Consider the following 13,415-nt stretch of genomic DNA (forward strand, 5'->3'; position numbering starts at 1 on the left):
ATTTATGATTTGATAAAATAAATAAGTATATAAATAAACAAGTGTATTGAACAATCAAGTAGGGTAAACATGTATAGGCAACACGTATAAGGACCCTAAAGTAAAGACTATACCAAGTCGTTACGACTAACCACCTATCCTATAGTCTTGTGGCTCTGATACCAATCTGTCACACCCCGACCACAGACGGCGGAACATGCCGGGGTGCAACCGATTTCCCAAAAACACAAGACACTATTTAAAGTGACAATATTTATTCAACTCATTTTATTTCATAAATCAGAAATCAACACATCTCGTTCACATAAACAAATTGAATACAATTAACGATTATATTATTCGTTTTACTAATATCCTAATAGTCTTGGTAACGTTTTCATCAAGTCCTTGAGTCAACAAAAGTCAAACCTGTAACATTTCATAAAATAAAGTTTATCAACACAAAGGTTGGTGAGCAATTCATAAGATTGAGCATATAAGTATATAGTAATAAAAGCCACAAAACTTGTATACAAAACAATAGATAAAAGCACTAGATTTGGATAAATAGACAATCGCTAAACATATTAGCGCCACCTAGCTACAAGGGGTTGCCAAGTAGTCTAGAATTTTATAGTTATCATTAATTGCATTACGTTAACGACACATTGCCATGAGGGGTTGCCAAATGGTCTAGGATTTATAGTTCCACCATCCAAAAGCGATAAACACATAAGCATGTAAGCATAGAACACCAAATCGAGTAATTATTTAAGTAAGGTATACAATCACGTTTGTGGGTTTAAGATTCAAGTAAATAAAGCATTTAGTTTGATAAGTATGAAATGTCACCCCAAAACGAAAAATGGAAAACGGGGTATGAAAGTACTCACCTCGATAGACGAATCGAGAACTGATAAATGATCGACATATAGAAAGCTTGTGAACGAAACGAACAAATCCGACTTGAAAGCTAATTGAAAACGAATAAATAATATATTAATGAACTTGAACTTTAGTCGAAACTACATTGGAAACATTGAACGAGGAGGTTCGATCGTTAATCGGGTTACCAGTTAATTTGTTAACGATTAGGGACTCGTACTTAATTGATAATTTAAAATACAATAATATTATTTTATTGGGCTTTTAAATAACTAACCCAATATTATATAGAAACAAGACGGGTTTAAATCAAGGGTTCGGTTTTATATAAAAGAATGAATAGATAATAAAGCTTGTAATGATAAAGATAGTAATGATAATAATAATTTTAAAACATGTTATATATATATATATATATATAAGATAATGATGATAATAATACATAATAATACTACCAATTGAGAATTGTTGTTAAAACTAATAATAGTAGTATTAATGATAAAAATATAACTCGAGTGACGACGACGTTAAATGGCAACTAGGCCCGACATGGGTTCCGGTTCAATAAACAAGTGGATGATATCAACAATAATAGAATTTGATAATATTACTTAATCATAATAATAATAATAATAATCTATTAATTATGAAAATAATGATAATAATAATAATAATAATAAGACAAATAAAAATTGTTTTGTTAATGATAATAATAACAACAACAACAATAATAATAATAATAATAATAATAATAATAATAATAATAATAATAAAATCTAGATAATAAATATAATGTTAATAAAAATAGTAATATTAACTTGAATAACTTGTTAACAAAAACAAACCAAAGTTGGTCACGGAGGGAATCAAACCCGTGACCTCAAGTTTAAACGCACCCGCACCAACCAACTACTCTAAACGATCATCTAGTTAGGATTTAGGAAAAGTTAGTTTTAAATCTTACACTTAAACATCATCATTCCCAAAATCAATTAAAACCCAGATCTAGTTAGCTCGATTAATACCTAATTCGAAGTCGGAGAGGAGGAAAGGGGGTCGCGGGAGCCGATGGACAGAGCCGGAGGGAGAGAGAGAGAGAGAGAGTGACGGGGAGAGAGTGTGTGTGTGACAGAGAGAAAGAGAGAGGCGGAGAGAGAGAGGGAGTACAACGAGAGAGAAAGAGAGGCGGTGCGCGGGGCCGTCGCTCCGGCCGCTGGAGATAGCCGCCGGAAAGCCGATGGAGGGAAAAAGGGAGAGTGGTGGTGTCGTCGGTGTCGGAGAAAGGGTAAAAGGGCGAGTGGTGATCTGCGGTGACCCGAGGAGGTAGCGGCTGGAAAAGGAACTCGCCGGAAAAGCGGGTTAGCCGGAAAAGAGTTGCAGACGGACGGACGGAGGCAGGGAGCAGCACCAGTGATCAAATAACGGACTATGGCGGTGGTATGCAATGTCTTGTAGCCGGAAATGACGACGACGGGAAATTATGGTCGCCTAAAAAGCGGCCGGCGGTAGTGGCGGTTGGTAGGTGAGAACTGGGTTTTTTTTTGTTTAATATGTGTTAATTTTAGGGTTTTTATTATATATATATAATACATATTTTCAAAATAACCCCCTTAAGTTTCAATTTAAGTTTAATATGAGTTTAAAGATTTTTAAAACTTATAACGACTTTGCGAAAAGGATCATTTTGAACCCTTTATGTTTTTCTTAACGACACTATAATATGACAAACATCGATTTATTGATGATCGAGGTCTATAATAATATTATATAATAATTAATTAAGGTTCTAAAAATGTTTGAGTCGGTTTTACAAAATAAAAGTTTACAATACGGATACAACTCGAGACCCGAATTTGACAAATGTCACAGGTCGGGGTGTAACATTGAATCTCTTTCACATATTGTAAGCATGGTTAAGTTTCTTTAAATGATAATTTCAATTCATTGGCTAACCAAATACGTTAATAATAATTTAGATGTTGTTTGTTTTTCTGAAAAAGGTCTTCGCAACCTCTTTTGTCTGCACTGCGCAGACCACACGCAGACATTGTCATCTGCAGACTGTCTGTTTTCTCGAAGACGTTTCATTAAGAAACGTATGCGAAAGTTCTTCTTGATGCAAATTTAGTCTATACACTTCTGAGATCTTCTAAGGTATGCAGAGAATTAAAACATTTCACCCTACCAACACACAATGTCCACCACCACCACCCACCATTCGCCACCACCACCACCATCACACCATGCACCATCCACCCGCCGTCCACCGCCACCACCGTCCGCCGCCACCCACTGTTCGCCACCACCACCCACCCACCGTCCGCCACCACCACCCATCACTACCATTATCACCATCTAGCACCACCACCACTCACTACCACAGTTCGTATACCACCACCACCAGCTTATTTTAGCAATATATAGACGTTAAAAAACAAACATTTTTCTTTTTGCGGACTGCAGATGTTTGGTCCACCTCTTCTTCTACAGATGTCTGCAGATATATTTTACAGACTACAGACATTTTATCTCTTAAAAAACAAACAACGCCTTATTTAAGTATCCGAGTCTTAACAAATTCTACAAATCAAATAGATAAAAAAGATAATAATAATAATTTATATTTTAATTAAAATTTTCCAACAACTTATCTTAAAGACTTAAACCCCTCCTCTTTCTCTGTCAAGAACACAGAAGCAGAAGCTTAATCTTCTTATCTATCCATGGCCAGTTTCCTAACGGCAGCAGTAGCAACTAAACCCTTATTATCTTTCACTACAGACCTTCATTCTCCTTCAGTTTCTACTAAACCCACAACTTCTTTATGTATTTATATTATTATTCTTCTACTATTTCTTTCTTTCATTTACCCCAACTTATAAATTAACTTATAATCTCAATTTCTGTTGTTTTTATGAATTTAATTGATTGAATAGGTTTAAGAAGGAATTCATTCAAGGTTAATGCAATTGCAACCAAGTATGAACCCTCCAAGGTAATGAATTATTGTTTCTGATTATTAATATTATTTCTTCTTCGTTTGAAATTGTTAAACCCAATTATGATTTTTTGGTTGTTTAACTTCTGATTGTTTAAATTGCTATACATATTCAATATGTTTTATCAAATTTATTAAAGAAAGTTTAAGAATTTTAATAAATTTACTAACTTTATAGGGCACTTTAACTTTAAGTTCCAGTTGGAAGAGGTGAAAACTTTCTATTTTACAAAAATTTAGGGGTGTTTAAATTCCTTGCCACTGGATTATTCGGGTTATTAAACTTTTGATTTTTGAAAGTGAATTTTCTCTAATTAATTTGAATTCGAAAATTCTAGTTTTGTTTGAACTATGGTTGATTCAAATTAACTAGAATTATGAGAAATATTTATATATATATATATATAAAAGGTTATACAATATGGTTCATTGATTTGATATATTACAAAAAATGAAAAATAAAATTTAATAATGGTAATTGGCCAGCTTCAAGTTGTAAACTGTGAACCAAATGATATAAATCTCAAACCAGCCAATTTGACGTGCAGTTGGCTTCAACTGTATATAAACACCTCTATACAATATGATAGTTGAGTAATTATTTGTGTTTGTGATGTTGATCAGCAAGGTGATTGTCGTTTTATATTCGTTGAGTTCTAATTACTTTGTGTTCACAGGTTAAGCCACAAGCTGACCGAGTGCTAATTCGTCTGGAAGAGCTACCTCAGGTAAGACATCTTGTGTTTGTGTGTTTAAATTCATGGAATATTTATGCAGAAAACATCTTGAATTTGAAATAGCTCATAATTTGTGGTCATGCTATTAGACTAGTGACATCTAAACCCTTCACACGACCGTTGCTTTACAAATCCGTGACTTATTATAAGATCTAAGCTACAAGTTGTTAACCGTCCTTAGCTTGCAGGTGCACATTATACTATTTATGTATTTAACTGTAATTATCAAATTCTATACACACACAGCCTGTGCAATTCATGTATGTAACCTGTTTTTTTTAGTAGTCTTGATTTGATGCTTTATGCGTTTTTGATAATATTCGTCCAAATCAACGTGAAAATTCACTTGATGTTAGTGGAAACTTTTTGATCTGTCTATCCTTAAAAGACGTAACCTTTTATTTTGGGTTGTTCTTGAACACTCTCAAAATGTTTTCTGTCTTTTAATATATTCCTTGAAAATTTGATCTCTTTATCACTAGCAATCGTTATGAGATATTGGTTAGATTAATAGCAGACCACAAGTTTTCTCAATTTTGTCTTAATAAGTGGTATTTAGGCATTTGATCGATAGTCACACCGTCAAATACTGTTACTAAACTATGCATGCTGTTTAATGTTGCATTCTTTTGGCCGCGTAAGGCCGATAAGAACTAGGCTGAAACTTGTCAACCTGCTAACACGACAGAATTGCCACCCCTATAACCACTATTCTAAGCTCAATTTGGCACCAAAGCAACTTATATGTTTCAAGTCATTTCATATCTAGCGTGTAGGCATATGACATTTTGTTCCCTAAAATGATTTTGATTGAAATATTACCCTTTATAATCAGCAATCTGCTGGTGGAGTTTTGTTGCCGAAATCAGCTGTCAAGTTCGAACGTTATCTTATGGGAGAGGTGAGTAGTCACTTTGTTTCTCCTATGTTTTGTTTGAAACAAAATATTTTATGACGTCTTCTGTATTTGTTCCAGATTCTTGCTGTTGTACCGAGGTAGGGGACTTGTAGGCTGGGAAAAAGGTATGCATAATACTTTCTGTAATATAAAGATATGTATAGCAATTAGAAATATGGATGGCAAAAATCCTGAACCAAGAAACATTCTGGATGGGTATTCGGGTATGGGATTTGTTACTTTTTCTCGGGTCTGGGATTAGTATGGTATTAGGTGATACCTGTTTACTTGCATGGAAACCCAATATGTTGTTAGAAAATTGAAATACCAAAAATATGGAAATGTTAAAAGTGTAATCGGGTATCTGATATTTCAAGTCGTGTTTTTGGGGTGAGTTTATAATTGGAATTCAGGGAATTTTTAACCACATAAGAACATAACAAGGTATATCCAATACCCGTGGGGAAATCCGTGAACCCTAACAAAAGGTAACGAGTACCAGACGGGTATGGGATCGGGGCTACCATTACCTGGCTCATTGCCATCATCCATGGCAGTGTCGTTTATGATCTGACAATGGGTTTTGCTTTGTTTGCAGGTTCTTGTCTCAGACGTTAACGCCTATGAGGTATATATACTCACATTAAACCACTAACTCTCGGCTCATGGGTTTATTAACATACATCAATCCCGTGATGTACTATTGGACTTTTGACTGTAGATTTATCTCGGGAGGTAGTTAAAGTGACCAAAATACCCTTTGTGACATTGTGTGACTTGTAACAGGTGGATCTTGGTGCAGAAGGAAGGCACTGCTTCTGCAAGGCGTCTGACTTGCTGGCTGTGGTTGAGTAATCACTTTATCATACAACACATAGTTATCATAGCCACTGTTCGTTATTTCATAAAAAGTTTTCTTGGCGTTTTGTTATTTTTATTTTTCGACTTTTTGACAAGTTTTTTCTGTAATTGAGTTTTACTTTGGCTTTCATATTTCATTTTCATTCAAGACAGAATATTACAAAAATTTGAATTATCTGTAATTTCTCAAAGTTGACCTGAAAATCAAAGTAACTTTGGGTCTATAATGGTAAAGAAGGATAGAGGAGACCGGATCGAGAGTGGGAAAGAGAAAGGGAGTAAACGGAGGAGAGAAAACCATATGATGAAGAAGAATACTTAGGAGAGTATGAATGATGAAGAAGAAGAAGATGGTGGCGATGTCAGAAATGGCGGAGGTTTGCTGATGTTGCCTCCACCACCGGCAAATCCGTCGACGGAAACTCGGAAAGTATCCATCATCGCATAAGTTTCTCCTCTTTTGGTAATAAAGTGTTGTGAGGCTCTCCGTCGGCGCGGAGGGGGTAACAGAGACAATTGCAATTCACTGGCATATTCACCGGCGCCGGAAGCTCGTCTTTCGCCTTCATCTTCTAATGATTCAGTTTAAAGAGAAAAAAAGAAAAGAATTTATCTTTGATTTGTTCATGGCAGGCCATTTTGTTTTCAAGTTGCTTGTTAACGGTAGGGAATGACAACAGAAATTAAATTAAGGCTAGAATAGTAATGCTCTAGATTGGTTTAAACAAAATAAATGAAAATGGACATACATGATATTATGGTTATTAATTAGAAATATATATGATATTTTAAAACTTTGTAGGGACATATATACCTCAATTTTTTAACGCCACAATTGTACCATACCTTACACTTACAAGGATTTGAACCTACCACTGTAATACCCGTGGGTGGGAGGGTGAACACCATACCACTAGACCAATTGGTCATACCACATTTGCACATACCTTTATTCACTTTATGGTTTTCAGTCTATCATCAGAGCAAGGCTGTTTTCTGGCCATATGTTACTTGTTCTGGTTTAACTACTTCAATTGTTTATCTTCAGGTTTCGGGTATATTCTTTCAACCAAACCAAATCATATCAATCGCAATTACAGCTAACTACAGTTAATATACAATAAACCGAACCAGCTAAGTTGGTCGGCTGGTTGGTTGAGCGAACTAATCAAAATGGTTTGATTTTATCGATCTGACAAATCCTTAAAACCCATTCTAATACTGTCTCACTCCGATGCCCATCGCATTAAAATTGATACGCTTGCATTTCATAAAACATACCTCAGAATTTCTTTTTTAATTATTCCAAAGAACAAATAAACTACAACTGCCTTCTTCGAGTAGGCTTTCAAACATTTAAGCATCTTTTCAAAACATTTACAACATGATATTATCCACTAATCTTATACCTTAGTAAAATAGGTAGTCTGGTTGAACGATTCGGAATCAAAATCTTAAACGACATGCATCATGCATGTATTTAGTTATCAACAAACTCGGTAATGAGTTTTGGACGTTGATTATCAAAACTAGCAATAACTGATAAGAGTTTTTGTTGTGTTTAGGTTCGTAATTGGTTATATTGAACTTTCATCTTGTAAAGACAGAGAAAATGACGACACAACAGGGCGTTCATAGACTGCTAACACAAACCGAATCATCCACCGGGTTGAGATATGTAAGGTTCAATTTTGACGATTTCAAAACTGACAACATAAACCCAGCCAACCGTTCAACCATTGTTAATTATTTATTTTTCATTTTTAAAATATACAGTTACGTCTATGTGCTATATTCATAAGCATCTTTATCATTTTAAAACTACTTATACAATCTAAAGATTTTATAAAAAAATATATAAAATCAGTTAAACCACCAAAACAAACCGCTAAAAGGGCCATATCAGGTTTGATTTATAGTTTCCAGTTTCCACAAGGCGCAGGCTCATAATTAATAACTGATATCCATACCCAACTCATAAAACAAACAACAGGCTTGCAACAATGATTCTAGAACAGCCAAAAACATTGGTAAATCATGTTTGAGCATATTTTAGTTTAACAAACATGCAAGGATGATGATGAAGTCACAAATGCTTCTAATTATTTTCGGGGTCGACTTCAACTCGTATACAGCAATGGCAAACAGACCAAAACCAAAAACATATACGTTTTAGCTAGCCATGGGATGATTGTATACATACTCAATCGCAAGGGCGCAAGAGTCGATCTTATCAGCTTCTTTGTCGGGGATCTCCAGTTTAAACTCCTCTTCAATGGCCATTATGATCTCCACATTATCCAAACTGTCCAACCCCAGATCCTTCTGGAAATGAACTTCAGGAGTCACCTACATATGATCAAAAAATCAATAACTAGATTACATAGCTGCATATCTGAGTGATTTGCATGACTTTGCGATTTTCTTTAAGGTTTACTTGTTCCGAATCGAAGGGTCACAAACTCCATCATCAATTAATTTGTGGGTCTATTCTTTATGATGTAGTTTTTCAATACTGGATTATCAACTTCGAAAAATTTATACACCGATGTCAACACTGTTTTTCTTATATTGTTAAAAACCTAAGGGAAAAATTTTAGGAGTGTATATGATCCAGTTTGGCCGGTTTTAATGAAAATTCTGAGCCGGGCCACTAACTACGGTTTCAAGAAATGACAAACCAACCCTATTTAATCAACAAATTAGCAGCTTAAATAAAAAATTTCATTCTGGTTTCTTAAATAACCATCAAGACCTTTTTAAAGGCTTACAAACATAATGCCACTAAACACACTGATCTAGACGGTGAAGTCAACGGTGTACGTCAGGGAGGGTGGAGAAGAAGGGTTGTTTAGGCCACAGAGCTTGAAGCTCCGTTAGTATGGCTCAGCAGGTAGCTGCGACACGAGACTTTAATCGTGCCTGTGCTTCTTGTTTCGCCAATGCTTTGTGCACCCATTGGAAAGAACAGGCCAACTCTTATACCACTTGATGTGTATCAAAGATATAAAAGCACCAAAGATAGAATAAAGTCAATAAACATAAGAGAATTAGATAGCCCTCTCGGAATTCACATCTACATTGCATAAATTAACCAAAAGTTGACGGCTATTAGACAGACTTACATACAAAGAAACTAATCATACCACTAACATCCTTAACAACCTTAGCCAGCTCTAAACATAAAATCTAAAAAGGCAATGAAAAAAGTAACAAAACAATGCATATATAATGGAGCGTGGAGATTGAATGGGTTGAGAAGTGCACACACAAATCCCACCCCGAAACCCATAAGGGCCATGCATCGCCAGCGTTCCCATTTTTTATGTATCTCCCTTTTGTTATTTATGCATACCCATTTAGTATTCTCCATTTAGAGTTTGTTAAGATTGGCAACGGACTAGTCACTAGTGATCTAATTGGTATCCTTTAGTATTTATAAGGCTATATAATAGCCCTTATTATTTGATTAATTTATGCAATGTTAATTTGAATTCACAAAGCTCTCAAAGTCTATTATGTTTAATATGTTTTATTTTCAGAGGTTCCATATCTTTGAAACACAATGCAATGTTAATTTGAATTCACAAAGCTCTCAAAAGTTTATTATGCTTGATATGTCTTATTTTTTCAGAGGTTCCATCTCTTTGAAACACATAAATGGTATTGAAGCCAGCTCATGTACAAAGATCGTGACAATAGAAAAGTCAAGTCCTCTGTTCACTACAGCTTCCAAACTATACTAACCAAGACTCGAGCTCTTCAAGCCTTCTACGGCTTAAACCACACTTCTTCTCCACCCTCCCAATGACTTTCCCTTCCGTAACCAAAAACCAGCTATGGAGAATGAAATACATTCCTCACCGATGAGGACACATGAGATTGTAAACAAAATGTTGCTGGAGTGAATATCGCAGGTCATACATTCAACCAAACGCAAGGTAGACGAAAAGAAAGTGTTCTCTAAATCGGTCATCAAAAGCTTCATAACACAAATAAGAATGCCATTGAATCTTCTACACAGCAAGAAGTAGAATCCAACAACTAGAAATGAGTGATGAGGTTGAAAGCTACATATTTGATTAAAAAATCTCGCTATAACAAACACCTGAACCATTGGTTGTAAGAATCACGATGAAGGTAAAAAGAAGCCAGGTCAAGAAACTATTCGAAAATGTTGATTAGCTTGTGGGCGTTATTTCCTGAAACGACTCCGACTTCAATTGTTGATAAATGAAAAATGAATGAAGATTCATAAATAACACTAACGAATGAAAAAAAGTGACGTGATAGTGAAAGAGGTGAAAACTTCAACACAAAATATGAAAAAAAAAATCCAAGAAAAAAAATCACAGGTACTTATAATGTCGTAACTGTAACAAATGAGAATATTGATGAAATTATGAATTCAGTCCTAAATCTCTTCTTATTCTCCCTATTTTCTCTTAACATTCTAGATTCAAATCGGTAATTGCCTCAGTCTTATCGCAAAATCAACATTTCAATCTAAACGGCTAAATCTCCCACTATTCTACTGGCTCACAGGTTTTATCACATCAGCCATGAAGAGGCGTACGTGCAATTTTACCCCCCTGAGATGTCGCCTACTCATTTTGTTACCGCCTGAGGCGGAAGACATAGATTTCGAATCCGAACAATAGCACATTCGACCGCACAAGTCAAAAACCTATCACTAATTCAAACAGCATGAGTCACTTATCCGATCTACTACAACTATAATTATTAACCTAGGTCAAACTAATAACTAAACAGATTCAGGTCATAGTTTTACCCTAATTTAAAACTAAAAACTGAATTAAAGAAAAACCGAAAACAATCAGAATGACAATACCTTGGAAGGATCGACTTTAGGGAAGCTTTTGACGATATCGAGTATTCGGTCAATGACTTGAGTCTTCTCGAGATGATCGTCGTGAGACGACATTGAGCGGACGGTGGTGGTCCATAGCGGTGCGAGGAGGCTGGATCGGTTAGCAGCCACCACCGCCACGGGGACTCGTAGGTGCCCTAGGATTGCTGATCTCAACGCCCACGCCATTTCTGATCTTCTCTCACTTGCAGTCTTGCTTTGCCTGAATAATGTTGGAACTCGTGTGTAGTATTGGGCTACATCTTCGGCCCGAAGCCCACTAAATATTATTATGTTTATTAGAGGGTTTTTTTAATACTCGGTACCGGGTATTGGAAAAACTAGATTCGGGTACAAAACAAGTTCTGGTTTTCGGGTATCACCAAGAACAAATCAGGTCTGGTTTCGGGTACAGGTTTTGATACTGTAATGCATGCCATATCCGTACCTTACGGGTATGGTCACGTACGAGTTCAGGTGGTAAAAACTCGTGTATAAAAAAACAGTTTCAGGTTTTTATTCCGGTCCGGTTCCGGGTTAGGGTTATTTGTTCACCTCTATTTGTCTTCACGAGCTGAGCCGAACTAAGCAAGGGAGTGCATATTGACTGGCTCCCTTACAACTAAACGGCTCATTTACAAACCGATTGAAAATCGAACCGAGTCAAAATTAAATTGAGCTTTTTAGTAGAACATTGAGTGATTTTCGAGCATTACTTATTTCTTTTTTACTTTAAAATTTTTAATAAGAAACAAGTTTGAAGTTGTAAATAATATATTTTGTAAACAAATTAGTAGTCATTAGACAAACATGTAATAAATTGTAAATTTTTGTAAGAAAGAAGTTTAAAGTGAAATATAATGAATGTGTAAACAAACTTTTAGTAACCTGAAAATTTGAAGTGAACAAATGAAACTATGAAATGAACGAAACAAGGAAAATTTAAAAGGGTTTAAAGAATTGTACACTTATATCTATGGGTATGTGTCTATATATTTATATATATCTTCATATGTAAATATACAAAATATAAATAAAAAATATTTAAGCCGAATCGAACCAAGCAAACATTTGCTCTTTGCTTGGCTCGTTAACAAAACGAACGAGCATAGCGGCTTGTTTACAATCGAGCGAAAACACGAACGATCATTTTTCAAGCAAATTCTGAACGAGTGGCGAACAATTTGGATGGACATAAATTCAACTATTGAAAATATTCAATAGAAAATCACATCTTTTGTGATGACTAGCTAGAACTAATACTTGGATTACTTTGTTATACATAATTTGAACTAAAGATAAAAGTTCTATACTTGTATAAAATGGGCTCAAACTCGGTTTATTTACACTTTACACTTGTATAAAACCAATCATACTTGTTAAAAGGATATACAAGGTCAATATTGTAAACATGAAGGAACTAATAAACATAGGACAAACAAATAAATGCTTTTGTTGACAAAACGCAACAAAATAATCATGAATTCATGAGTAATTATAATATGAGGAGAAAACTCATGTTAAGCGTACGGCATGCGTTGATTTATCCTAAAACAGTAAAACCTGCATGATACCATACGTAAAGTCAATTTCAATCTAGAGTTCGATTCACATAATTCTTCATTTCATTGATAACCATTAATAACTAGTGTTCTCATTTTCAAGCATTTGAAAATTATGATATTGTGCGCTTTGGCTTCCCTTATAAATAACCAGCTTTCATGACGAGTTTTGCATCAACCCATTGTTTTTAAGCACACTATCTCTTTTGCATCAATGGCAATGAAATCTGTCGGCTTAATCACCCTTTGGTTGTTGTTTTCGTGGCAACACAAGCTGAAGCGCAATTACCTGGTCTTCCTCTTAATGTGTTTAACATAAGTGGAAATGTATCATGTTCTGTGAATGGCAGTGTGGCAGCTAACGGCACAATACCAACCCCTCCCTTCCCAAGTAAGATCATCATGACAGCTTTATACTTCACTAGGTTATTGACCCGTGGGCGTCACGGGTGGAAAAATATAAATCATGTAATATCCACACGTTTCTAGCATCAACTAATATATAAATCATGTAAAAACATAACATTCAACTAAAATAACATCCATTTTACAATTATAAATTAGTAAATAGTTCCTTATAAACAACATTTGTAGTTTTATTTGTAACTTTGTCTTCCTTGTCTAA

General features: G+C 35.1%; 2 protein-coding genes across 2 annotated transcripts; one reads left to right on the forward strand and one right to left on the reverse strand.

The window, feature by feature from the left end:
• The first annotated feature begins 3,523 nt into the window (after positions 1 to 3,523).
• On the forward strand, positions 3,524 to 6,549 carry LOC143572172 (10 kDa chaperonin 1, chloroplastic-like). Its single transcript, XM_077057395.1, has 7 exons — positions 3,524 to 3,690; positions 3,801 to 3,859; positions 4,540 to 4,590; positions 5,435 to 5,500; positions 5,576 to 5,587; positions 6,096 to 6,125; positions 6,284 to 6,549. The coding sequence occupies exons 1-7, from the start codon at positions 3,588 to 3,590 to the stop codon at positions 6,350 to 6,352; spliced, it is 390 nt and encodes a 129-aa protein (XP_076913510.1). The 5' UTR covers positions 3,524 to 3,587; the 3' UTR covers positions 6,353 to 6,549.
• A 1,756-nt stretch (positions 6,550 to 8,305) lies between these two features.
• LOC143572181 (acyl carrier protein 1, mitochondrial-like) lies at positions 8,306 to 11,451 on the reverse strand. Its single transcript, XM_077057403.1, has 2 exons — positions 11,211 to 11,451; positions 8,306 to 8,707 (listed from the first exon to the last, which is right to left on the reverse strand). The coding sequence occupies exons 1-2, from the start codon at positions 11,415 to 11,417 to the stop codon at positions 8,531 to 8,533; spliced, it is 384 nt and encodes a 127-aa protein (XP_076913518.1). The 5' UTR covers positions 11,418 to 11,451; the 3' UTR covers positions 8,306 to 8,530.
• Between the last annotated feature and the right edge of the window lie 1,964 nt (positions 11,452 to 13,415).

This window comes from Bidens hawaiensis, unplaced genomic scaffold, assembly GCF_021521415.1.
Source record: "Bidens hawaiensis isolate Kalapana, Puna unplaced genomic scaffold, B.hawaiensis_p1.1 tig00025758_1, whole genome shotgun sequence".
Lineage (NCBI taxonomy): Eukaryota > Viridiplantae > Streptophyta > Magnoliopsida > Asterales > Asteraceae > Bidens > Bidens hawaiensis.

Coding starts and splice junctions, on each gene's coding strand:
- LOC143572181 (XM_077057403.1), bottom strand. CDS start 11,417: ATGGCGTGGGCGTTGAGATCAGCAATCCTAGGGCACCTACGAGTCCCC. Junction 8,708..11,210: donor CTAAAGTCGATCCTTCCAAG/GTATTGTCATTC, acceptor GATCATATGTAG/GTGACTCCTGAAGTTCATTT.
- LOC143572172 (XM_077057395.1), top strand. CDS start 3,588: ATGGCCAGTTTCCTAACGGCAGCAGTAGCAACTAAACCCTTATTATCT. Junction 4,591..5,434: donor GTCTGGAAGAGCTACCTCAG/GTAAGACATCTT, acceptor CTTTATAATCAG/CAATCTGCTGGTGGAGTTTT. Junction 6,126..6,283: donor CAGACGTTAACGCCTATGAG/GTATATATACTC, acceptor GACTTGTAACAG/GTGGATCTTGGTGCAGAAGG.